General features: G+C 41.8%; 1 protein-coding gene across 1 annotated transcript in view; it reads left to right on the top strand.

Annotated features, from left to right (window-relative positions):
* The window catches only part of EFCAB5 (EF-hand calcium binding domain 5), a 94,917-nt gene extending 69,286 nt beyond the window's left edge, over positions 1-25,631 (top strand). Inside the window, exons 16-20 of the mRNA XM_056126507.1 lie at positions 582-685; positions 3,018-3,271; positions 7,273-7,508; positions 7,908-8,004; positions 25,318-25,631. Coding sequence (XP_055982482.1) covers positions 582-685; positions 3,018-3,271; positions 7,273-7,508; positions 7,908-8,004; positions 25,318-25,631 — 1,005 coding nt within the window. The remainder of the gene's footprint in view (positions 1-581; positions 686-3,017; positions 3,272-7,272; positions 7,509-7,907; positions 8,005-25,317) is intronic.
* The last annotated feature ends 269 nt before the right edge of the window (positions 25,632-25,900 follow it).

The following is a 25,900-nucleotide window of genomic DNA, read 5'->3' as shown; positions in this document are numbered from 1 at the left end:
ATATCAGGATCAAACCCAGATTTTTCACACACACAAGGCAAATTCTCTACCTGCTGTACTATCTCTCCAGCTTCTACAATTACTTTTGATGTTAGAATTTTGGGTTTGATGATAATGGATGAAACAGTGTCTTCTTTTCACGAGGCCAACAGCTCTGCATGGTGCCTGTGGGTTAGCTTTATGCCATGGCAGCACCTAGTAGTCTCTGAGTCTTTGACTGCTTCCCCTCAGGTTTTCTTCCTGTCTGCTAAGTCCTGGCATTCCTCTTACAGTGGCTAGACCATACTGACAGTAGAAAGAAAACAGGGTAAAACATATTTTTTCTTCAGGATTCTCTGTGTTTTCCAGATGTTTGACAATGCATTGTTAACATCAGAAAAATTATAGTACATTTTGGTCACCATTTAAAAAATAAACTTGTGGAAACTCTGTTCTTTAATGATTCTAAATAAGTGTAATATGAGCATAAAGCTGGAGGTTTAATAAACTTTTCTGTTTCTCTTTATTTGTGCCCCAAAACCCTACTGGGAGTGTAAGGTTCTATCATTTCCTCTCTGTAATGAAATCTCCTTTTTTTCAAGAATGCAGACTATGTTCTACGCTATATGATGACAACAGGAAACAATGGTCTAACAGATATCTACAAAAATCCTCCTACCATCTTCAGGAAGACATGTGTCTTCAGGTATGAGAAATGGCTTGTGTCTACTTTATTTGACTCCCCAGACCCCAGCCCTCTACTCACTACTCCCCACTTCAGTCCTGGTATGACAGCAGATTTGAGTGACAGTTTCTGCCTTTTATTCATATACAATGACTCTCATTCTGATTGGAAATTTAAGGAAAAAATCCTATCTACATAGGGCTGGAGCGATAGCACAGCGGGTAGGGCGTTCGCCTTACAAGCGGCCAACATGGCCGACCCGAGTTCGATTCCTCCGCCCCTCTCGGAGAGCCCGGCAAGCTACCGAGAGTATTCGATATGCCAGACACAGTAACAACAAAGTCTCCAATGGAGACGTTACTGGGCCCGCTCGAGCAAATCGACGATCAACGGGAGGGCCTTTATCTTTTTACCTACCTTTACATAGGATATATTAACTCCTTTCCCTTCAAGTTCTCTTAAAAATAGTTTTCCTGTTGGAGTGATGGTATAGCAGATAGGATGCTTGCTTTGCATATGGCTAACCTAGGTTTAATCCCTGGCATCCCATTTAGTTCCCCAATCTCTGTCAGAAGTGATTCCTGGGGATGGAGTGATAGCACAGCGGGTAAGACGTTTGCCTTACACACGGCCCACCCGGGTTTGATTCCCAGCATTCCATATGGTCCCCCGAGCATTGCCAGGAGTAATTCCTGAGTTCAGAGCCAGGAGTAACACCTGTGCATCACCAGGTGTGACCCAAAAAGCTAAAAAAAATTAACAATTAAATAAAAGAAAAAAAAGTTATTCCTGTGCACAGAGCACAGCAGGGTATGGTCACCAAACCAAATAAAATAAAATAAACAGCTTCCTTTTATAATTTACATTAAAATTGCATTTTAGCATATTAGTATTCTATTTCCTATGTTTTTCTTATAAACATGGAGTTCAACCACTACCGACTATGATTATGAATAACATGCCCAGGGCTCAAGAGATAGTATAGAAAGGGACAATATGCCTGCAATGCCTGCAACTGACCCAGGCTCAGTCCCTAACATGGTCCCTTGGACTCTGCCAGGAGTGATCTCTGAGCACAGAACCAGGAGAAAGCCCTGGGCACAGCTGAGCATGGCCCAATAACTGAAAAGAAAAATAGAAAATTGCATCCACATCACTTCTCAGAGCTCATTATCTCAATGTTAGTTAGCCTGTAAATACAAATTTTGTATTTATAAAAGGTAGACTGGAACACAGTTGAGGAAGAGGTAGAGCATATTGGTTTTTTTTATTTTATTTATTTTGTGGGGGAAGTTCACATCTTGCTGTACTCAGGGTTTATTCCTGGATCTGTGCTCAGAGATCACTCCTGGCAAGGTGTGGGGGACTATATGTGGTACCAGGGATCAAATCCAGGCTGGCTGCATGCAAGGTAAGCACCCTACCCATTATACTATTGCTCTAGCCCTAAAAATGTTATTTTAAAAAACTTTAAACAAACTTGTTTCTGGGGATCAAAGTAAGGACCTTATAAGTGCTAAACATGTCTTGACTTCTGTTCCTTGCTCCCAGAATGTTGGATAAGCAACTCCATCTCAGGTCGAACTCTTCACACTAGGAAATCCAGCACACTTAACACGTTCAACCATTACTTGCTGGGCGACATAGAATTAAAAGACAGGTACTTTCAAATAAGTGTCAGATCAGATGGAGTCAGGGGTTGCTACTCCGGATTGCTAGCCAGAGAAGCCTCCCTGAGGTGAATGAGCTGGGGGAGAAAGATCTGTGAGATCAAAGGGTGGAGTAGTGCAGGCAAATAAAAAATAAGATGGGCTGGTGTATAAAATAAAGTAAAATATAGTAGGCGCTGAAGAGAGGGATTCAGTATATTTGGGTAGAGTATGATAAACTGACTGATATCTTGTATCTTTTTTTAAGAGTGAAAAATTTATTTTATTTAATTTTATTGAGCGGGCCCAGTAACGTCTCCATTGGAGACTTTGTTGTTACTGTGTCTGGCATATCGAATACTCTCGGTAGCTTGCCGGGCTCTCCGAGAGGGGCGGAAGAATCGAACTCGGGTCGGCCATGTTGGCCGCTTGTAAGGCGAACGCACAGCAGGTAAGGCGTTCGCCTTACACTCGGCCATGTTGGCCGACCCGAGTTCGATTCCTCCGCCCCTCTCGGAGAGCCCGGCAAGCTACCGAGAGTATTCGATATGCCAGACACAGTAACAACAAAGTCTCCAATAGAGACGTTACTAGGCCCACTCGAGCAAATCGACGATCAACGGGAGGGCCTTTACCTTTACCTTTTAATTTTATTGAATCACCGTGAGATAGTTACAAGCTTTCATGTTTGGTATTGATTTCAGAGATTTTCTGTTTAAGTGTGTAGATACTTCAGAAGTTATTTTGACCTCTGCTTGTGGAGAAACCCACATGGCAGTTCCACTACGTGAAACAAGAGGAGAAGCTTTCGGAGTCTTGGATTTTAACTTTGGCAAGAATAAGATGTTGTGCTATCGAGAATTTAAAGATCTACTGAAAATGGTGAAGGTGATCCAAGCTGCCTGCAATGAAATACTGGGCGAATTATCTGGAGAGATAAAGAAAAAGTATATCTTAGGTATTGTAAATGCAGCAACTCTTGGTGCATGGGTTTAATCCATTGGGGGGAATGACAATGCAATGAAGAATACATTTTCTAAAATGAGTGCTTTAAAATTTTCTGTACCAGAGAGATAGTACAGGAAGCAAGGCTCTTATTTTGCATGCAGCCAACCTTGTTTCAATCCTTGGTACCACATATGGTACCCCAAACAAAACAAGTAAATAAAAAATAATCACTTAATCACTTAATCCCCGTTATTCATCGATTTACTTGAGCGGGTGCCAGTAACATCTCCATTCATCCCGGTTGCGTGCTAGCGTAGCCCAATGGTATCTGTTCGTTCTAGGAACATGCAGAGCCTCAAACCGATCATTCAGGGTCTTGACGAAGAAGTCTGACCATCTTGTAGGTGGGCGTCCACGTGATCTTTTGATGTCCCGTGGAATCCAATCAGTAATGGCTCTAGTCCAGCGGTTGTCTGTAAACCTCATTACGTGTCCAGCCCATCTGATTTTTGATGTCTTGGCAAATGAGACAGCATCCCTGATTCTTGAGTGTTGACGAAGATCAGAACTCCGGATTCTATCTCTCATTTGAGTGAATCGTGATATTCCAAGCATATCTCTTTTGATTCCTCTTTGAGAGACCCGAATAGTGTTCTCATCCTGTTTTCGTAGGGTCCAGGTCTCTGAGGCATATGTTAATGCAGGAAGAACAGTGGAATCAAAGAGATGTGCTCGTAGCTGGAGGTTCTTTGTCCTTTTAGTTATTTCTTCAATGTTCTTGAAGGCATTCCAAGCCGCTCTCTTCCTCCTGCGCAACTCAGGTGCCTGGTCATTCATCATGTTGATTTCTCGACCTAGGTATATATAACTGTTGCATTCGGAGATGGTGGTTCTGTTGAGAGAGAATGGAGTGTCAGGAACAAGGCTGTTTCTCATAAACATTGTCTTCTTAAGATTCAGCTGTAGTCTGACCTTTCCACATTCACGGTCAAAGTCGTTCAGCATTTGTGCCACTTGACTGATGTTTGGTGTTATTAGAACGATGCCATCAGCAAAGCGGAGGTGGTGTAGTTGCCGACCATCTATCTTCACTCCCATGCTTTCCCATTCCAGTCGTCGCATGATGTTCTCTAGGGTGGCACTGAAGAGTTTTGGTGAAATGGTATCACCCCGCCGAACCCCTCTCTTGATATGGATGATTACTTCTTTGTAGAATGGTGAGATCTTGGTAGTGAATCCGCAATAGAGCTCACGAAGGATCCTGATGTATTGAGTTTGTACGCCCTGATTGGCTAGGGCTTCCATGACCACTTCCGTCTCAACAGAATCAAAGGCCTTCTTTAAATCAATGAACGTTAGACAGAGTGGCATCTTGAACTCCCGAGAAATCTCAATGAGCTTAGTAATCGTGTGGATATGGTCGATGGTACTGAATCTTTTCGGAATCCGGCTTGTTCACATGGTTGTCCTTCATCTAGTGTTCTGCTAATCCTATTCAGGATGACTCGAGTGAACAGTTTGTAGACGACAGACAATAGGCAGATTGGGCGATAGTTGCCAATGTCGTGGATGTCTCCCTTCTTGTATAGTAGTACAGTCCCGCTGGTTTTCCATTGGGATGGAACCTTGCATTCAGACAGGTAGCGTGTGAAGAGCTGAGTCAATGTATTGATGAGTACTGATGGTAAGTTCTTCAGGTGTTCAGGTCTGATCTTGTCTGGGCCAGGTGCTCTTTGTTTCTTTACCGACAAGATGGCATGTTGGATTTCGGAAGGGAGAACACTGGGAACGACATATCCATCATGTGGTATGTGGTATGTGGGCAAGTGGACGTGGCTATTAAAGAGATCTGAGTAGAAGTCATGAATAATCTTCTCCATTGCCCTTCTGGAAGATGTGATAGATCCATCATGATGTCGGAGGGCAGTCATCTTGGTTTTGTAGTTGGTGAAGGATAGGCGGGCATTATGAATGCTTTTCCCAGCTTCTGCCGCATCTACCAGTACTGCTGCTCTCCTGTTTTTGAGGTCATCCTTGATGGCTTCTCTGCACTATTTTGCCAGTTCGGATGTTCGCTTGTGGTTGCCTGAGGCATGTGCCAAGCCACGTTGGCAAATAAGTTCAAGAGTGTTCGAAGAAAGGCGGTTTTTTGTGGTTATCTCTCTCTTGGCATTCCTCGCACAATCATGGAGGTGCTGAATCATTCGATCGTATTCCTCATCAATGTTGTCAATGACGGCATCTTCCCATGTTGCCGCAACAGAGGCAAAGAGCTCCCAGTTGGTGGTCGTTCTGGGAGTCCTCTTCTTAAACCTTGCATTCTTTTCTCCTCGTTCTGTGAGGTAGAATTTTGCACGAAGAATACGGTGGTCTGATCCCGTTTGGAATTTTGGGACAACAGCAACATCGGTTAGGCAAAACCGCCAATTGAATATGATGTGGTCTATTTCATTGTGGAACCGTTCATCGGGAGACTCCCATGTCCAACGTTTAGATTCAGCCTTTTGGAACTGTGAGTTACCATGGAAGGTTTTGGTTGACATGATGAACTCAGACAGTCTGTCACCCTGTTCGTTCCATTCTAGGCCATGGGTCCCGATGTGGAGTTCATCGACTGATCTTCTTGGTCCTATCTTGGCATTAAAATCACTGACAATGATCTTGTAGAACGTGTGGTCTTCTTTATATAACTTCTCCAGCTCCATGTAGAACTTCTCAGTTTCTCTTTCACCATAACTGGATGTTGGTGCATAGACAGCAAAGATAGAAACTGCCGGTAGTGAGCCACATCTATTCAAGTGTAATCGTCCGATTCGTGTTGTTAGGCATTCGAATGAATCAATGCTTGTGGCTAAGTTTGTGTTGACAAGGATACCGACACCACCGACGCCTCTTTTTTCACATGTTCCAAGGAACAGTTCTTCTCCAGTGTCGAAAATGGCATGATGTGATTGATGTCTTCTCGTTTCGGTCAGACCAATGATGTCGTACTTGATCTTTCGCGCTTGTACCATAAGGTCTTCAATGGATGCAGCAGATGCCAGCATACGAGCATTAAAAGTACAGACAATCATTTTTGTTTTTCTTCGTTTTGGCAGCCTATTTCTGCCTTGGTATTTTATCAGCCTTTCCTTCCATATCCTTCTCGACTCTGCCATATTCAGGGTTAGGGGAATGAGATCCATTTATTACTGGAGTTGGCATATCAATTTGGTCTATTTGGCATAGACCACGGATAGCTTGCCAGGCTCTGCCGTGCGGGTGGGATATTTAAAGGTACCCTGAAAACTTAGAGAAAAGTAAATAAATAGTTGCACGCCGGGAGCTTGCTGTGATAATCTCTGGATCCTGGCCGTTGTTGGGGTTACACGGCAGTTGGAGGGTGTAACTGTCTAGCTACTGACAGGTCCAGTCCCAAACCATGCAGGCTTGGAGATCTCAGCCCGGGTCCCACACACCTGGCTTTCTCTATGCCTGAGGCTTATCCAAGTGTGTGGAGAGTGGCCTCAGTATGGCCTTGGCTGGGGCCTGGAGGTCTTCAGCTGTTGGGCCCTGGTGAGGATAGTCAGGCACAGGGTAGGAGACTCTGCCTTGTGCTCTCCCGGGAGCTTGTTGTGATAATAAAAAATAATAATTAAATTAAAAAATTAAATGATCAATATTATGCATAAGGAATTCTTCAGTCTTGAGGTGATGTGTATGGTATATAAAAGAGTAGTGAATCACAGTTTCTTGGCTAGAATCATATGGTTTTAGAGCTGAAAGGACTCATAAAGGCAATGAAGAATTAGCATTTATTAAATTCCCTGGTATGCATCAACTACTTTAAATATATTCCTCAAAAAAAGTTGAATCACACTACTGGTGTTCTGTACTATCTCTCTCTCCCTAAGAGACGAAGACTGTTTAAAACCTTAAACAGTCTTTGTTCCTGAAGATTTTGACTATAGTACACCCAGAAATTTATTTTTAAAGAAGTAATATATGTGTACTACCATTCTGCTATTCCAGCCATTGAGAAAAAAGGAGAAGTCCAAAGGGCAGGCATTCTCTTCTTCCGCATCATGCTGCAAGAGCTACAGGAAGGCCTCCAGAAGGTTTCCTTTACGGACTTCATGTCCCTGTTTCTTTCTCCTATGTCCCAGGAGGTAGAATCCCAAGCAAAGCTAGTCCATAACATCCTAATGGCAATTCTCTTGCTCTTTCATCCTGATTTGGACATAGAAAGTTGGGAAAAGTGTAAAGCGGTAAGTTCTTGTTTAATGTTCCTTTTATTGAAGAATAACCCATGCAAGTTGACTTATATTTATATTATATATACTTATATTTATATTATAAGTCATAATTGTACAAATCAAAGAGCACAGATGCAAAACTTTTACAGAATAAACATTAAAAATCAGCAATTCATATTGAGAAATATCACTAGTATGCCCCCCAGACTCCCTTATTGTACCCTCTTCCATTTCTCCCCCTCACCAACGTACCCAAATTCTAACCCCAACCATAACCAAAATCCTGCCTTCTACACAGAGATAGATTTTGCCTATTTTAGAATGTATGTAAATAGAATTTTGTAAATGGGTGAACTGGGCCCCTTCCTTAAACTTGCTAATAATCATCTGATTTTTATTCTTTGTTCACAGCATGTTAACAAATATTTAGTTGAGAAAATTTGTGTCTTTGATCCTACTGCTGAGTATCAGGAAGTTAATTTACAGCTCATTGATGAATATATCAGAGGTAAATATCCACTTAATCATGATCTAAATCTGTACCAGCAAAAACAAACAAGAAAACAAAAAGCAAAAAACACCCAGTTGCATTTCAGAATTTTTTATTAGAATAAAGCATGTGGGCTAGAGAGGTAGAACAGCAGGTAGGGCTCTTGCCTTGCATGCAGCTGACCCAGGTTCAATCCATTCATTCTATATGGTCCCCCAAGCACTGCCAGGAGTGATTCCTGAGTGCAGGGCCAGGAGTAACCCTTGAGCATTACCAAGTGTGACCCAAAATCTAAGGAAAAAGAATTAAACATGTGGTATGTAAATTCAATGTTTGGACAAAAATAATTTTGATTTTAAGTTTTCTAAAAGACACTGTCTCTAATTGATTGCATTCTCCTAGTGATTATCTGAGCCACAAGTATAATTCAAAAGCATATCCAGTTCCCACTCACGGATTACATGTGCTTCATTAAAAAACAAAAGCAGGGACCAGAGAAATAATAGAGGGCAGGTTACTTGCCTTGCATGTGGCTGACCTGGGTTTGATCCCCAGCACAGCACTCCATATGGTCTCCCAAACACCCTCCACCCCATGCTAGGGGTGATCTCTGAATGCAGAGCCAGGTAAAAGCCCTGAGGACACTGGATGTGTCCCCCAAACAAACTAAAACAATACGAAAAGCAAATGGGAGCTGTTGTGAGGAGAGGAAAGAAGCATATTGAGTCAAAAGGCTACAGTTTTAGAATCAAAGAAAATAAAAGACTGTGAACCTGGGCCTGGAGCAATAGCACAGAGGGTAGGGCGTTTGCCTTGCACTCAACCTACCGAGGTTCTATTCCCAGCATCCCATATAGTTCCCCGAGCACCGCCAGGAGTAATTCCTGAGAGCATGAGCCAGGAATAACCTCTGTGCATCGCTGGGTGTGACCCAAAAAGGAAAAGAAAATGATTGTGAACCTTTGTAAACTAGTAATTGTAGTGTTTTTGGCTGCGAAGAATAAGCAATAGTCTAGATCAGACTTCTAGTTTGTATGAGCTCTTTGACCACAGAAAATTGACCACATGTGCAGCCAGACAGTACAGTGGGTAAAGTGCTTGCCTTGCAACTGGCTGACCCTGGTTGAACACCTGGTACTACATATGGTCCGTTAAGCACCTCCAGGTTTCACTCCTGAGCATAGAATCACGAATGGCTCCTGAGCACTTTAGTACATAACCCTAAATCTGTCCTCTACATCCAAAAACAAAAAGAGTGCCTAAAATATAATTTTTAAAAATCTGAGATAGTGAGGAAACCAGTATGATAATGACAGCTGGAAATAATCACTCTGGTAAAGAACTACATGCTGAGAGTAGGTAAAGAACTGCATGCTGAAAAAAGGAACACACAGTATAAACCTCTCAGTACCTGTATTGCAAACCATAATGCCCAAAAGGAGATAGAGGGAAAGAAGAAAAGTGCCTGCCATAGAGGCAGACTGGTGGGGGATGAAGGAGGTGGAGGGAAAGTGGGGATATTGGTGATGGAAAATGTAAATTGGTGGAGAGATGGGTGTTGTATGACTGATACCCAGCCATGAACAATTTGTAACTGTGTATCTCATGGTGATTCAACTTAAAAAACAAAACAAACCAAAAAACCCAACTAGCACGGTGTTGGAATGTGTACCCAGTCAAAAATAAATAAATTAATAAAAATTTTAAAAAATTTTGCACATAAGACTAGCCATACACTTTGCAGTTAGTTCTGTGAACATGAGGAGGTATTAGTTTAGCAAAACCGAGCAGTAGGAAAATCAGGAAAGTGTGACAGTGCTGAGAATGACGGGGCCTGGCCTATCTGCCCCAGTAGAAGCCCAGGAGTGGCCCCAAAGAATTCAGACCTGGTCCATTGTCCAGGACTCTAGTGACCCAGAAGTTTGGGGGTGGGGAGTCAGGCTAAGATGACAGGACAGATAAGACTGTCAGAGGGGGGGAAAAGTGCAGAAGCCACCCGGTGGGCAAGTTTGTTTCTATTTATTCACTTATTTATTTTGTTTTGTTTTGTGGCTACACCTGGCAGTGCTTAGGGATTACTACTGGCTGTGCACTCAGGGATCACAACTGGGGGACAGAGGTCCCATAATAGGGTGCAGGGTATTGTAACGAGTTCAGCAGCGTGCAAGACAAGCATCCTACTTGCTATACTATCTCTCAGGCCCTGGGATAGGTTTGTTTCTAAACATAACATGCACCGTAGCATTCTCCTCCCGTTGTTCATCGATTTGCCTGAGGGGCACCAGTACCGTCTCCATTGTGAGACTTGTTGTTACTGTTTTTGGCATATTGAATATGCCACAGGGAGCTTGCCAGGCTCTGCGGTGCGGGCGGGATACTCTCAGTAGCTTTCCAGGATCTCCAAGAGGGATGGAGAAATCAAACCGGGGTCGGCAGCGTGCAAGGCAAACGCCCTGGCTGCTGTGCTATCGCTCCAGCACATACTTGTATTACTAAACCAGAGAAAAATTAGCTGCCACTTTATTTGGCCTTTTTGGGTTTGATTAAAGTCCACCAATGGCCACCCCCCAAAAAATGCTTTGTTTTGTTTTTAATTAAAATAATTGGTCACATTTGAGCCAATTTACACATTTGTGTAAATACACAAGCACACTGTGCTTCTTGGTATTGGGTAGGAAAGTGAGGGTGGCGTCTAATGCTTCACTAGAGACCTCTGGTGGTTTATGTGAGTGTTGAAGGTATGAATTTTAATTGTTCCTTTTTGTCGATTTATTTTTAAAAATCATTGACTGGGGAAAATGGCTCTGTAGAACCTCTCTATGACTATCCCGATCTTCCTCTTTTCAATCTCGTACTCTCTCTGAAGAGCAACTCTGGCCACACCAAGGGTTCCTGGACTTTGTTGTTTCTGTTTATATGGCTGCTCCACGGGCATTCATCGGTGTCACTGACTTAACTACGGCAAAGGTGCCATTGAAAGGAAACAATAACATTAGCAACAGCAAAAACAAATGTTTATTATACCTGTGTATGTACTAGTCTACACTGCTTATATTCTTGCATACTTATACACTTGCTTACTAGTGACTGAGGATTTAAAAATCCAGAAAGGACTGGGGAGATAGTTCAAAGAACTGGAGCATAAGTTCTGCATGCAGAAGGCTCAGGTTCCATTATAGGGCCCCATAAGCACTGCCAAATGAAGTTGGGAGTAGCCCAAAATGAATAGTGATGATGTTGATAATAATAATAATAACAATAATAATATTAATAATAATGCAAAAGTAAAAACAAAATATCCAGAAGAAATCCTTCCTATGTCAGTGTCTGACTGCTGCTCCTTTGGAGGGAAGGGGGGAGAATGTTTCCTGCCAAGAGCCCCAACATGTCTGCTCATTGTGTGATCCGTTCATCTAACCAACCTTCTCCCTGAGCCCTGCTCCATTTTTGTCCCCACACATATTGCCAACCCCTTGATCTAGGGCTAGATCCTGTAGACAGAGTCACTTACGTCCTCTCAGACGGGTGCTCCTCTTCTTGAACGGGGATCCTGGCATGTACCGGTGTCCAATCCCATTTCTGAGGCAGAGGGGAGCCGGAAATAAGGAGCATGCCCCTCCATTCTCCTCTTTGGGAGGTGTGTTCAAGATTTGGAGGGGCACACCAAACTGTGATTAGGAGACCATACATGCCAGAGTTGAGCTGGGGCTCCCACATGAAAAAAATATGCTCCGGGCCTTTGAGCCATCTCCCTGGCCCAACTTTCAAATATACTGTATTGTCTGATGCACTCATGGTGCTATATACATTACAGCTCCAGAACTAATTTAAGTTATAACTGTATCTTGTACCTTTCAACACTTTTGCTCATTCTCCCCATTCCTGTTTCCCATCTCTGGCAACTATCTTAATGCCCATCATTTCTGAGACATCTTTTAAGACTCCATTTAAGTAGTCATATGGTATAGAGTATAAGATTCTTGCCTTATCTGCCATCTTGGTTCAATCTCTAGTGCTCCATGTGGTCTTCTGAGCACCTGAGCAATGCCAGGTATGAATTCCAAACCAGAAAACAAAACAAAACAAAAACTTCATATAAGTTAAATAACAAAGTATTTGTCTTTCTCTGTCCTGACCTATTTCACCTATCATAATCCCTTGGAGATCCATCATATTGCTACAAATGACAGAATTTCTTCTTTTATATGGCTGAATAATTTTCTATTGCATTAATCATAAATTGTTCAATGACAGGGAGACATTCCAAGAAATATTGTGGGACCATCACAGAAGGTAATTTACAAAGCCTACAGGTGTACTCTATTATACACAGGACCATATAGCCCATTGGGACTACCAACCCAAGCATGGAACCCACGTCACAAGCATACCACACTTCAAGCACATTCGCCCATTGCTGGACATAAATTATTCCTATATCTTAGCTATTGTGAAAAATTCTGCAGTGAACATGGGGTGGTTAATACCTTTTAGAAATGGTAACTTAATTTTCTTTAGATACTTATACCCCAGAGTATAATTAGTGATCATATAGTAGCTCTATTTCTCTGGGTTTTGATGTTTGGGTGATGCCCACTGGTGCTCAGGACTTACTCCAGGCTCTATAATCAAGGACCACTCCAGGAGGGTTTGAGGGACCATATGTGGTGTTGGAGATTGACCCAGGAAAAACACCTTACCTGCTGTACTATATCTCTAGCCCCCACTCTCTATTTTTAACTTTTAAAAAGAACCTTGGGGCTAGAGCGATAGCACAGCGGTAGGGCGTTTGCCTTGCACGCAGCCAACATGGCCGACCTGAGTTCAATTCCTCCGCTCCTCTCGGAGAGCCCGGCAAGCTAATGAGAGTATCTCGCCTGCACAGCAGAGCCTGGCAAGCTACCCATGATGTATTCGATATGCTAAGCACAGTAACAACAAAGTCTCCAATGGAGACGTTACTGGGCCTGCTCGAGCAAATCGATGAACAACGGGAGAACAGTGACAGTGACAGTGAAAAAGAACCTTCCTACTGTTTCCAAGGTACATTCCCATTAGGAGTGCTCACAAATTCTCTGTCCAACACTTGTGATTTTTTTTTATCTTTTTGGTAATAACTCTTCTAACAAGTGAGAGCTCACTGTGCCTTTGATTTACATTTTTAGAAAGAAGCACTTATATTATGGTGGAACTACTGAGAACCATACCACCTTTAGATTGAGGTGCCCTCCATGAAGTAGTACTGGTTAGCTTTGTTCAGCTGTCTTAAGTACCAGGTCTATATCATTGTATGTGAATCTTACTGATATATTACCCTCAGGCCTTCCGCATACTGTAGCATCAATCATCTGCTTGCCCACTGTCACTTATCCTAAAATAGCCTGCTTAGAGCCATTCTGCCCAGAGTTTGACCTCTTCTGTCTGAAGACCATGCCCTGATCATCTTCTCAAATATCCCTTCTCTCCGTTCCACTTTGGGCTCCTACTGCCAAACATACCTGGTCTCTCTCTCTCTCTCTCTCTCTCTCTCTCTCTCTCTCTCTCTCTCTCTCTCTCTCTCTCTCTTTTGTCCTCCTCCCCCAAACTTGCCCCATGTCTCCCTTCCAGGGAGTTTTCACAGATTGTCTCCAGGAAATGTTCTCAGATTGAAAGGTAAGAAGAGTGTCTTCCAAGTGTGACCAGAATCACGGTGCAGACTAAAATCTGTATTTCTGCCCAGTGATCATACTTCCTCCCCACACATAAATCCATGCCCACTCAGTCGACAGACGCCAGTCTTAGCATGAGTTCACAGACCTTCAACTTTTTATGCAAGAGCCCCAGAGCTCTTTACCAAATTAGTAGAGCCTTAGTGTTTTCACCATCTATAAAGAAAATCAGCAGCATACTCAAAGCACCTATATGAAACTGGAGAACTGAAGAAAAGGACTGGAGCACTTTCTTGGCATGCACAAAGCATTAAATCTCATCCCTGGCACTGCATGACCTCCCTTTGCACCTCTGGAAGTTAGTGTAACCTGCACTGCTATAGAGCCCTCTCCGCCTTCCCCTCCCCACCATGACCTGCACATGCCCCAAAGCAAAACACAAAACAGGTCTGGGGATACGTAGATCAGCAGAATAGCCCTGGCCTTGCATGTGAGAGGTCCTGGTTTTGATCCCAGACACCACAAAACCAGTCAACAGAACTCACCACCATGCTCTTCCATGGATGACATGTAGGGAGCTGCCCCACCACCAGGGCAAGGACACTAGATTCACAGTGCTGATCAACTACCAAGATTCCCCTTCCCAAGGGAATCTGCTGCCAGCACAGTGATGACGCTAGCAAGTGCTGCTCTCTGTCCCCTTCCCTTCCAAATATGGCATAAGACTTCACTCCCCACAGAACAGATGAAGATGACATTAGAACCTTTCAGAGACTTCTACCAGTCATCCAGAAATATCAAATATGAATATAGCACATAACTGAATTGACAACTGTGAGACTGTGTTGGGTTATTTTTAGTGAATCAGAGTGAAATGGGCAACAAGATTCTAAGAACATTATTTCATCTGATTAATTTAGATCCTCTGTATATTCTCCATCAACGTACCTCCCCCAATCTGTGTTGCAGGGACTCTAACCCAGGACCATAGCCCTTACCCAACATCACTACCTTTCGATTAATGGATTTAAAACCTTGTTAATTGACTTCAAAGAGATAGTCCCAATAGCTGGAGCACATGCTTTGCAGGTGAATGCCCAGGTTTAAACCCTGGCACCACATGGTTGGCCAAACACTGAACACCACTATGTGTAAATCCCGAAACAAACAAACCCTGCCTGTTAAATTATTTTCTCCAACATAGATGAAAGTTCTATTCTACCACTGTTCTCTTACCTACATTCCTATTATACCACAACTTGGGGTTAACTAAAAACAACACATACATGAGTTTACCTATAATATAAGTATTAGCCACAGCTGAGCTTCGCCACTTACGAGGTTGCTCCTTTTTCACTTTATACTTGCTTTCTATTTTTATTTTATTTTTTATTGAATCACTGTGAGATCCTTAGAAACTGTTCATGATTTTCAGTCATACAGTGTTCCAACACCCATCCCTCCCCCATTGTATGTTTCCCAGCACCAGTGTCTCCAGGTTCCCTCCCATCACCACAAATCAATACCCCAAAGTCCATGGTTTTCCTACATGCAAATAATGAAAGAGAAGAACATGATATGCAAAAAACAATTCCATTCATTCACAATCATGCCTCAGAAAATTAAGTACCTCAGAATCAGCTTAACTAGGGAAGTAAAGAACCTGCACAAAGAAAACTACAAAATGCTACTTCAAGAAATAAAAGAGGACACAAGGAAATAGAAACCCATACCCTGCTAATGTGTTGGGAGAATTAACATTTTCAAAATGGCAATACTCCCCCAAAGCATTATACAGACAGATTCAATGCAATCCCTGTAAGAATACCGATGACAATTTATAAGGTAAAGGTAAAGGCCCTCCCATTTATCGTCGATTTGCTCGAGCGGGCCCAGTAACGTCTCCATTGGAGACTTTGTTGTTACTGTGTCTGGCATATCGAATACTCTCGGTAGCTTGCCGGGCTCTCCGAGAGGGGCGGAGGAATCGAACTCGGGTCGGCCATGTTGGCCGCTTGTAAGGCGAACACCCTACCACTGCGCTATCGCTCCAGCCCTCCCCCATTTATATAGAACAATAAACTTCTATGAATAGCTAACACAATTATTGAGGAAAAAAAGATGGGAGGCATCACCTTCCTCAACTTCAAACTGTACTACAAAGCAGTAATAATTAAAACAGCATGATATTGGAATAAATACAGACCCACAAACCAATGAAATAGGGTTAAATATCCTGACACACACCCTCAAATATGTGATCATTTAATCTTTTATAAGGGAGCAAGAAACATGAAGTGGAGCAAGAAAAGCCTCTTTAACAAGTGGTGCTGGAAAAACTAGACAACTACATGCAAAAAAAATGGGTTCAGGGGCTGGAGCAATAGCACAGCAGGTAGGGCGTTTGCCTTGCACGCAGCTGGCCCGGGTTTGATTCCCAGTGTCCCATATGGTCCCCTGAGCGCCACCATGAGTGGTTCCTAAGTGCAGAGCCAGGAGTGACCCTTATGCATTGCTGGGTGTGACCCAAAAAGAAAAAAAAATGGGTTCAGACCTCTATCTAATACCATGCACATAAGCCAGATCAAAATGGATTAAAGACCTAAAAATCAGACCTGAATCCATAATGTACATTGAAGAAAAGGTAGGCAAAACCCTCCACGATATTGAAGCTAAGGATATCTTCATTAACATTAACAAAGTTTCCTTTTGTTAATGTTTTGAAAATGTTAATTCAGAGCTACCTCCTGACCCTTAGCTGCCTGTGGAGATTTTCCTATTGGGATTTAGCCTGTGGACACTGATCTTTTTCACTTTTTGCTTGATGAACCTTTTACTAGCATGTTTCTATATATCATTCCTTTTTATGGCTTATTGATTATGGTTATACCACATTTTATTCATTTGTTAGTTTCCACTTTTTGGTCATATAAATAATACTCCTTTGAGCATTTGCTTATAATTTTTGTGTAAGTATATGTTTTCAGTCTTTGAGTGAAACTTCTGGGCCCTGTGGAAACTCTGTTTGACATTTTTTTTTTTTTTTGAGGTGGAATTTGTGGCCACAGTGGCAGTGTTCAGGCTGGCTCTGCATTCAGGGATCACTCCTGGAAATGCTTGGAGGACCACATGCAGTGTTTAGGATTAAACCTAGATTAGCCACAATCAAGTTAAGCACTCTACTCTTGGGGCACTGAGCTAGGGTACTTTGGGGTGTGGGCATGACTATTAGGCTTGTGGAAATAAAGGAGCTGGGGGGAGGGAGGTAGCCTATCCTGACCCCAAGAAGACAAGAAGATCTCAGTCACAAAGACCCATACTCAGATTTTCAGCAGGTTTATTTCTGGGTGAGACTTGATATAAGACAACAGAGTCCCACCAGAAGAGCAAGTGTCAGCTGGGGCAGGCACTGGGATGAACTGCCTTTCTCCGGGGTGCCCCAGATGTCTCAGCCTGAGTAAGCATCTAGGAAGATTTTTTGTGGCAAGTTGATCTCTTATAAGATTTCTTTATGAGTCTCTGGAGTAAGGCTAGTAGATGAGCTTACATGGCGCTGGAGGTGGTTCATGGGCATGGCTGCCAGGGCTTTCAGAAGTACAAGGAGCTGGGGGATTATAGCCCATCCCAACCCTGAGAAAGTCTGAAGATTTCAGTCAAAAAGACCCACAATCCTAAATTTTCAGTAGGTTAATTTCTGGGTGAGGCTCAGTCCTGCATCCAGCAATTTTTGATGTGATTACCTACTAATCATACTAATTTTTGTTCTGCATGTTTTAGGATTTAGAACTTTTATTATTATTCTCTAATTATTTACTTTCTACAACACCTTGTTCATGTTTCATGAATGCAATGCCTTTTCTCTCTGAGAACATTCATTATAATTGATAGCAAGAGTTTGAACACATTTAGCTCAGTGCTTCGGGGACTCCTAGGGGCTATCAAGGAACCATGTGGTGCCTGGAGTTCCTGTATGCACTCCAGTCCTTGAGTCATCTCCCTGGCCCATGATAAGTTTTTGAAAGTTTTTTCTCCCTGTTGCTTCTCTTTCTATTTTACTGTTTCTGTCTCTGTATTTCATCTTTTCTACATCATACCACTAGTAGATTTCCTTCCTTGCCCTGGAAATTAATTCCTTGAGACATAAAGTTTCTGAACTGGGGGAGATCAGATATGGTTGAGGGGAAGTGTCATGATAGCACTGTCCTCTCATTGTTCATTGATTTGCTCAAGCGGGCACCAGTAATGTCTCCTTTGTGAGACTTGTTGTTTTTGGCATATCGAATACACCATGGGGAGCTTGCCAGGCTCTGCCATGTGGGCAGGATATTCTTAGTAGCTTGCCAGGCTCTCCAAGAAGGACAGAGGAATCGAACCCGGGTTGGTCACATGCAAGGCAAACGCCCTACCCATCATGGTACAAACAAATAACATAAGTACATATACTTATGACTGGAATCGCTATAAACTTCCCCTTTCAAGCTCCAAAAGAAAAAAAGAAAGCAAAGGAGCTAATAACTGATACACATACAGTTTTGGAGTATATACAAAATATCAACGAGTTTTATTTTTAATGATTTATTCTCTCATTATTTAATTTCTACCTTCTGTTTAGATTTTTAAAAATAAATTATAAATTAATAGACTTATATTGGGGCCCTGCTCTTCTTTTGTTATCAATATAGGTGTGTGATCAAAAAATGCCACTGTATTAAAATGAATTTTTTTTTCTCTTTGGTTCATATCCAGCATTACACAGGGGTTACTCCTGGCTCTGCACTCAGGAATTACCCCTGGCGGTGCTCGGGAGACCATATGGGATGCTGGGAATCGAACCTGGGTTGGTCGAGTGCAAGGCAAATGCCCTACCCACTGTGCTATTGCTCCAGCCCCTAAACTGAATTTTTATAAAATAAATTGTATTGTACTTTCTATAACTTGGAAGTTCTCCACCATCTCAATGTGAGATATATACTCTCAGCTCTCACCACTCTGGATAATGTTCTCTCTTGAGCGTGTATCTCTCTCTCTTTCTCTGTCTTTCATATTTCTCTAAAGCTATAATAATAAATGAAAAATAAGATATGAATTATACTTATTTCAATCTATACATAATTTGATTTATAGCTACATCATGAAAAAGGCCAATAATATGATAGATTTTCCCTGCAATATGAATGAAATAAATGTACCTGAAGAATTCAGTGTTCAACCTGGAACTCTGTGATTTGTTTGATTTGGTGAAGGGAGAGGTTAAACCACACCCTGTGGTACTTGGGGACTATTACTGGCTTTTTACTCAGGAGTGACTCCTGGTGGTGCTCAGGGATAAAACTGGAGGTTGATAGGATGCAAAACTAACAGCTTCACTATTCTCCAATGAAGAAAAATTGCCTTTTTTCAGGGTCAAAGAGATTAAGACTCTTACCTTTTTAGAGACCAACCCCAGTTTGATCCTGGCGCGGTATATTTTCCCCAAGCACAGTGAGGAGTGACCCATAATCATAGTCAGGTATAAGCCCTTAAGTACCACTGGGTGTAGCCCCACAACAAACAAACAAACAAAATTTGCCTTTTTAACCTCCCTTATTAAATACGGATTCCTGACAAACTGCATTCTGCAATGCCTTTGGGAGCACCTTAAATTAACAGTAACTTAAATGTCCACCTGTTATGGCAAATATGAGTTCCCCTGCCTAATTTTGGGGGGTACTCAGGGATTATTGCTGCTTCTGTATTCAGAGAGCACTCCTGGTGATGTTATATGGGTCAGGAATTGAACTGAGGTCAGCTGCAGATAGGGACCCTACCTGCTGTTCTGTCTCTCTGGTTCCTCCTGGCTACTTAAAAATAGATTGAAATCTGCATACAAGCCTGCTTCGGTGAATAATGTTGCATGTTCAATTCTTTGCTCATTGCAGTAAGGTTATGGAATAAGATGTATGCAAAACAATAGAAATGAGACCTAAAACTACAAGAGCTATTGATAAAGGAGCGAGGCAGTCAAAAAATACTGCTAGCTGGGCCAGAGAGATAGTACAGTTGGTAAGGCTCTTTGCTATGCAAGTGGCTGACCCAAGTTTGATACCAGTATCATCTATGTTCCCCTACCCCAGACCTGCCAGGAGTCATCCCTGAGCACAGAGCCATTAGTAAGTCCTGAACACAGCCAGGTGTGACCCTCTGAAAAAAAATTACCGGACCAGAGCTTATTGCATTAAAGCATGAACGTGAGGTTTGTGATTCCCTTCATGGCCCACATGGTCCCCATTAGCAGGTCTGATTCTGGAGCCATGCATCCAAGTGTGCAGGACTCCTGGTGAGCACTACCACTGGAATCTGTGGGGGAAAGATACTAAAACATGCAAAACCCACAAGCAACACAACAAGCGAGACAACCCATACAACACAACCAATGTGTGTGACCTTTAGTCTTTGCAGCAACAACACTAAAACAACAAAAGGAAGGGAGGGTTGTGGGGAAATACTCCTGATCATAATTTAGTTCTTAGTTAAAAGAAGCTCACTTTCTTTCTTCCTTCTTTCCTTCCTTCCTTCCTTCCTTCCTTCTTCCTTCCTTCCTTCCTTCCTTCCTTTTCCCTTCCTTCCTTCCTTCCTTCCTTCCATCCTTTTCCCTTCCTTCCTTCCTTCCTTCCTTCCTTCCTTCCTTCCTTCCTTCCTTCTCCTCCTCTTCTTTCTTTCTTTCTTTCTTTCTCTTCAGTCTCTCCTCTCCTTTCTTTCTCTCTTTCTTTTTTTTTCTTTCTCTAGTGGTGTTCAGTCAGGAATTATTCCTAATTCTGTGCTCAGGGATCACCCTGGCAGTCACTCAGTCACTGCAAGGCTAGCACCTTACATAACTATTTTTCCAGCCCCACTTTAACTTTTGTACTTGAAGCTTGGGCTGGAATGATAGCACAGTGGGTAGGGCGTTTGCCTTGCACGGGACTGACCCGGATGACCCGAGTTTGATTCATCCACCCCTCCCGGAGAGCTCAACAAGCTTTTTTGTTTTATTTTTGCCATTTTTCTATTTACTTATAACTCCCAAATGACTTAACTAAATCAGTGCTAAAGCAGGGATCTATAAATGGAATTTCACTTTAGAAATACTATATGAAACCCCATGTTTTCAGCATAGTACTGTCACCAGAGGGGCGGAGGAATTGAACTCGGGTCGGTCATGTTGGCCACTTGCAAGGCAAATGCCCTACCCGCTGTGCTATCACTCCAGCCCTTCAGCATAGTAAGTTTGATTAAACCAGAACCTAGAAAAACACTTCGAAAGCCCTCTAAATAAATAACTTTGCAAATATTCAAAGCCTGACTTATCCTTCTTGGGGTGGGGGGAGGAGTGCAAGGAGTCATAGAGAAAAGTGTTCAGGGATTGAACTCAGGGCCTCAAACACAAGGAGTATGTTTACTCTACCAGAGTGACATTCCTGACTTGACCTAATTCTTTAGAGCTCAGATAAATGATCATTTACTATAAACTTTACAAAGTCAAAGCCCCCCCCCAGAAAGCATAATTTCTTGTGGTGAGGAAGAAAATAAAGATATTATATCTGCTTGAGAGAATTCTGAAATATCTGTGCAAACTCTTGCTATGGTCGGCTGCCAAGCTGCAAAGATCTGAGCTCACTCCACCACAAGAGAGCAGCAGAACTCAACCATTGTTAACACAAACCCAAGGGAGGGAGAGAGGCTTCATCAGAGGAATCATTAAAGCCACTTGCCAAAGCATCCATCACTGGAAAGAGCTAGCAAATAAGAACCACCGTGCACACAGGTTCAGAGTTTCTACCTCCAGTAACAATAAGACAGGAAACAAGCAAGAGGGCTTGTAAAAGAGAGTGACCTTGCTCCCATCCTCCTGTCCTTGAATTACCATGGAAACACTATGGCTAATGCAGCTTAATAACGACTGCAGATAGTGGTCTGTTCATTTGGTTGTTCAGATAAGAACACTGTGGCAGTTATTGAAGAAACTGAGTTCTTAATGGGGATCTGGGAAAGGCAGAATAAAAGCTGTGAGGGGCAGCTGAGTTGTTATACTTCAGAAAATTGGTTAGAAATTATTTTGGGAGTGTTCTAGGGTGAACGCTACTTTAGTATAGATTTATAATGCTGGGACATTAAGATAAGCACAATAATTTTTGCAACTGATTGAATTAACTTCAAACCATTGCAGGAAGTTAATGAATACAAGAAAGAATCAGAATGGTAACAAAAGAAATTCAATATTTTAAATATATATTATTGGTCCATAAATATAACATGAGTCATATTTTTGACATAACACATATTTTTTAATGTGTTCTCACAACCAAACATCTATTTTTGGTTTTAATTAATAATTGTTATTAATATTGCTAAAGTATATCTAAAAAACAATTTAGTATTTGAAAAACCCAACTTAAACTTCAACAATTTATTTCTTTCAATTCCACATTTATTGAACACTTACAATTGAGAGTAGACTGTACCACTGTGGGTATTGAAATAGAGAATTCTAGAAAATTGTCCCCAAATGTTATAAGACCTCAAATTAATATTGAGAACTCTGAACATTTTCCACATGTTTAATGACTTTCCTTTCCCATAATTGTACCTTTTGATGTAGTGATATGCCTCTCTAATTCAAGGAAACCTGTTCCTTCATGTTGATTGATTATAGGGAAGTCAAACATTCTGTTTTGGGGCTAGAGCAATAATGAAGTCGATAAGGTGTTTGCCTTGCTGGTGTCTGACCCAGGTTCAATCTCCAGCATCCTGTATACTCCCCTGCACCAGCCAGGAAGGAGCCCAGAGCCAGGAGTTAGACTAAACACCACCACTTAATCACTTAATCACTTAACTTCCCGTTAGTCGTCGATTTGCTTGAGCGGACGCCAGTAACGTCTCCATTTGTCCCTGTCGCGTGCTAGTGTAGCCCAATGGCATCTCTTCGCTCCGGGAACATGGAGGGCCTCAAACCGATCGTTCATGATCTTGACAAAGAAGTCTGACCATCTGGTAGGTGGGCGGCCACGCGGTCTCTTGACATCCCGTGGAATCCAATCAGTAACAGCTCTAGTCCAACGGTCGTCTTTAAATCTCATTACGTGACCAGCCCATCTGATTTTCGACACCTTGGCATATGAGACAGCGTCCCTGATCCTTGATCGTCGACGGATGTCAGAACTCCGGATTCGTTCTCTCATTTGAGTGAAACGTGATATTCCAAGCATAGCTCTTTCTATTCTTCTTTGGGAGACCTGAATGGCGTTCTCATCTTGTTTGCGTAGGGCCCAGGTCTCTGAGGCATATGTTAATGCAGGAAGAACAGTGGAATCACCACCACATATGACCCAAACACCACCACATATGACCCAAAGTGCCCCCACCACCACCAAATTTAAAAAACAATTTTAAGTTCTGATTCGTTATTCAATACATATTTGTGATTAACATAATTATCATTGCTGTTAATAAATCTGAATAGAATATTTGAAATGTAAGACCTTTTGTTAATGGACAGGGATAATATATTCGTAGATCAAAGGGCTGAAGTTCATGCTTTATATGTGGGAATCTGGGTTCCATCCCCAGTACCACATGTTTCCTGAGCATCATCACAGGCAATCTACACACGCTGAGCTGGCTGTGGTTACCCCTGAGAAACAAACAACAAAAAAAAAAACCACAAGAAAAACTCATTAAATTTTAAGTATCAGAGTTGGGGTTGATAGTACAAAGGGCAAAGCACTTGTCTTGCACACAGACAACCTCGAGTTGATACCTGGAATCACATATGGTCCTCCAAACCCTGCCAGGAGTGATCCCTGAGCTTAGAGCCAGGAGTAATCCTGAGCACTGCCAGGTATAGCAAAATAATAATAATAGATTATAGGTGTCATTGAATAATTTGTCAACTCAATTCACCAAAAATGTATTGTATTATGCGAGAAACTAGAGTTAGCATAAATGTATAAAAAACAGACCTGAAGGTGAAAGAGAAAGAAAGTATTTTTCTGAGTTACTATTCTGTGGCATATTTTTTCATATCTTTTCTCATCAACCCACATACAATTTTGAGATGTTATCTATATTTTAGGGAAAAAGAAACAGACTGAGCTATTAGATGACCTGCTCAAGGTCACAAAACTGGTCTGACAGTCAAGATTGTAACCCCAGTCAATTAAGCTTTAAAGTGTATTTTCTTTCCATTGGACCATCCTATCTGAATATTAGATTTTGCCTATGTGAAAAAATGCTTATGAAGGTCAGTTTAATAGTTTGAAATTTAACCAAACATTCATAATGGTGTAGAATGGTGGAAATTTTTGTCATATATTTTTTTGTTTAGAAGCCATACTCAATAGTTCTCAGGGACGACTACTGGTTATATTTCAGGTGTCATTTATGGTGGTGCTCAGGGGACCACGTAGTGTGGGAGATCAAATTATACATTATTGAAATACAATTGAGATTATGTACCACTCTTGGACTCCATTCTCTTTTCTTCCTTTCTAAAGAGAATACTATTATGAATTTGGTGTTGATTTGTGCATAATTCATTTCCTTACTACATATGTACAAATTCAGGACAGTGTTTGGAGGGGGTGGCAGTGCCAGGAATCAATTTCAAGATGTCACATACATAAGACAAGTGCACTTCCCTTGAGCCACATCCTTGACCCACAATATAAAGTTATTTTATAGATTCAATTTTTTTAAATAGGAGCTATCTCCAGTGGTATTCAGGGGACATTGAGCTAATCTTTATGATGCTTAGGGGTTATCAGGGTCACAATAATCAGTGCTTAGGGAGGCCAAGGAGTATCAGAAACTAAATTCAGGGCCTCGTACTTATTAGACATGTGCTCTACTACTTGAGCTGTCTCCCTGGGCCCCTCAACTGCTTTTTAATTGTATCCAAAAGTAGAGAGTATTCTAAAAAATTACTTTTGGGACTCCACCTGTTTAGAGATTTACCCATAAAAATATCTATATATCTATATACATGTATATGTATATATAATGCTAGATAGTATTTTGTGATGTGAATATACCAAAATTAATTTGATATTTTCCTGAAATCACAATTTATTTTTGTTTATGTCTTGAGGTCATACCCTATGATGCTCAAGGTTTACTCCTGGCTCTGTATTTAATAATCACTCATGGCATTGCTTCTTGGGAGATTGTATGGGATACCAAAGATTGAACCTAGGTTGGCCTCCATGCAAGGCAGTCACACTACCTGCTGTACTATCTCTCTAGGCCCTATTGTTGATTTGGGTTTTTTGATGAATCACATCCAGTGGGTCCTGGGGGGTAGGGGGTTGCTTCCAGCTGTGCTCAAGGGACTGTGAATTACCAGGGATTGAACCCAGGCCTGCCACATGCCCTACATGCCTAGCATGCACTCAGCCTATTGAACTATCTCTGTGGCTCCAATATTCTTTAAAATATTCCTTTTAATTGAATTTTTAAGAAATTATTTATTTTTCCATGCTGGGAATCAAATCCAGGACCTCACACACACTCGCACTGAGCCATATTCCCGGCCCTGTAACAACAAATTTAAAGAACTCTCTGCTCTACTTCTGACTCAGATGGAACTAATGAACATTTGTCTTAACTTATATTTTAGTTACAGAATGTCAAACAACCCACAGTCACTTTTTTGTTGTTATTATTGCAGGTCATTCTCGATATGAAGTCTGGGAATTTAACAATATTATCATTGAGTACCTCTACCACTGGATACATATCTGTGTAGCTCTCATCGTGCTAAGTGAAAAGCTAAATGATGCTATTGTACCCCCATTGCCTTCCAAGACTGATGCCTCTATGTATGCCAAAATGCCAGGAATATGCTGGATACAGAAAGCAGGGGAAAAGGAACCTGGTGACACCATTGTGGACTCTGACATCAGTGAGACCTCTATCAAGAGTGAGATACCTGACCCCAATTGGAAGCCTAATGCCTCACATGAGTCCCTGAGCCTGGAGTGATTCTGAGCACTACTGGATGAATCCTCCCACCCTACCCCCAATTAAAATTCAGTAACATGTTAATGGAACTGGAACTATATTTAGAATACTTTTGTCATGCTTGGTTTTGTTTAACTATAAAATATTTTCAACTATAAAGAAGTGCCACATAAACAGATTTTGCTCCCAGACTTTTACCTCAGCACTTTCTAAAATGAAAAGTGTTACCTACGAAGAAATTTGATCTGAAAAAATATCCAATTTAGGTAGCCATAACCACATGACTGTTA

The sequence above is a fragment of the Sorex fumeus genome, unplaced genomic scaffold (assembly GCF_029834395.1).
Source record: "Sorex fumeus unplaced genomic scaffold, SorFum_2.1 ptg000063l, whole genome shotgun sequence".
NCBI lineage: Eukaryota > Metazoa > Chordata > Mammalia > Eulipotyphla > Soricidae > Sorex > Sorex fumeus.
Note: the sequence above shows the minus strand (reverse complement) of the source record. Positions and strands in the feature narration are given on the sequence as shown.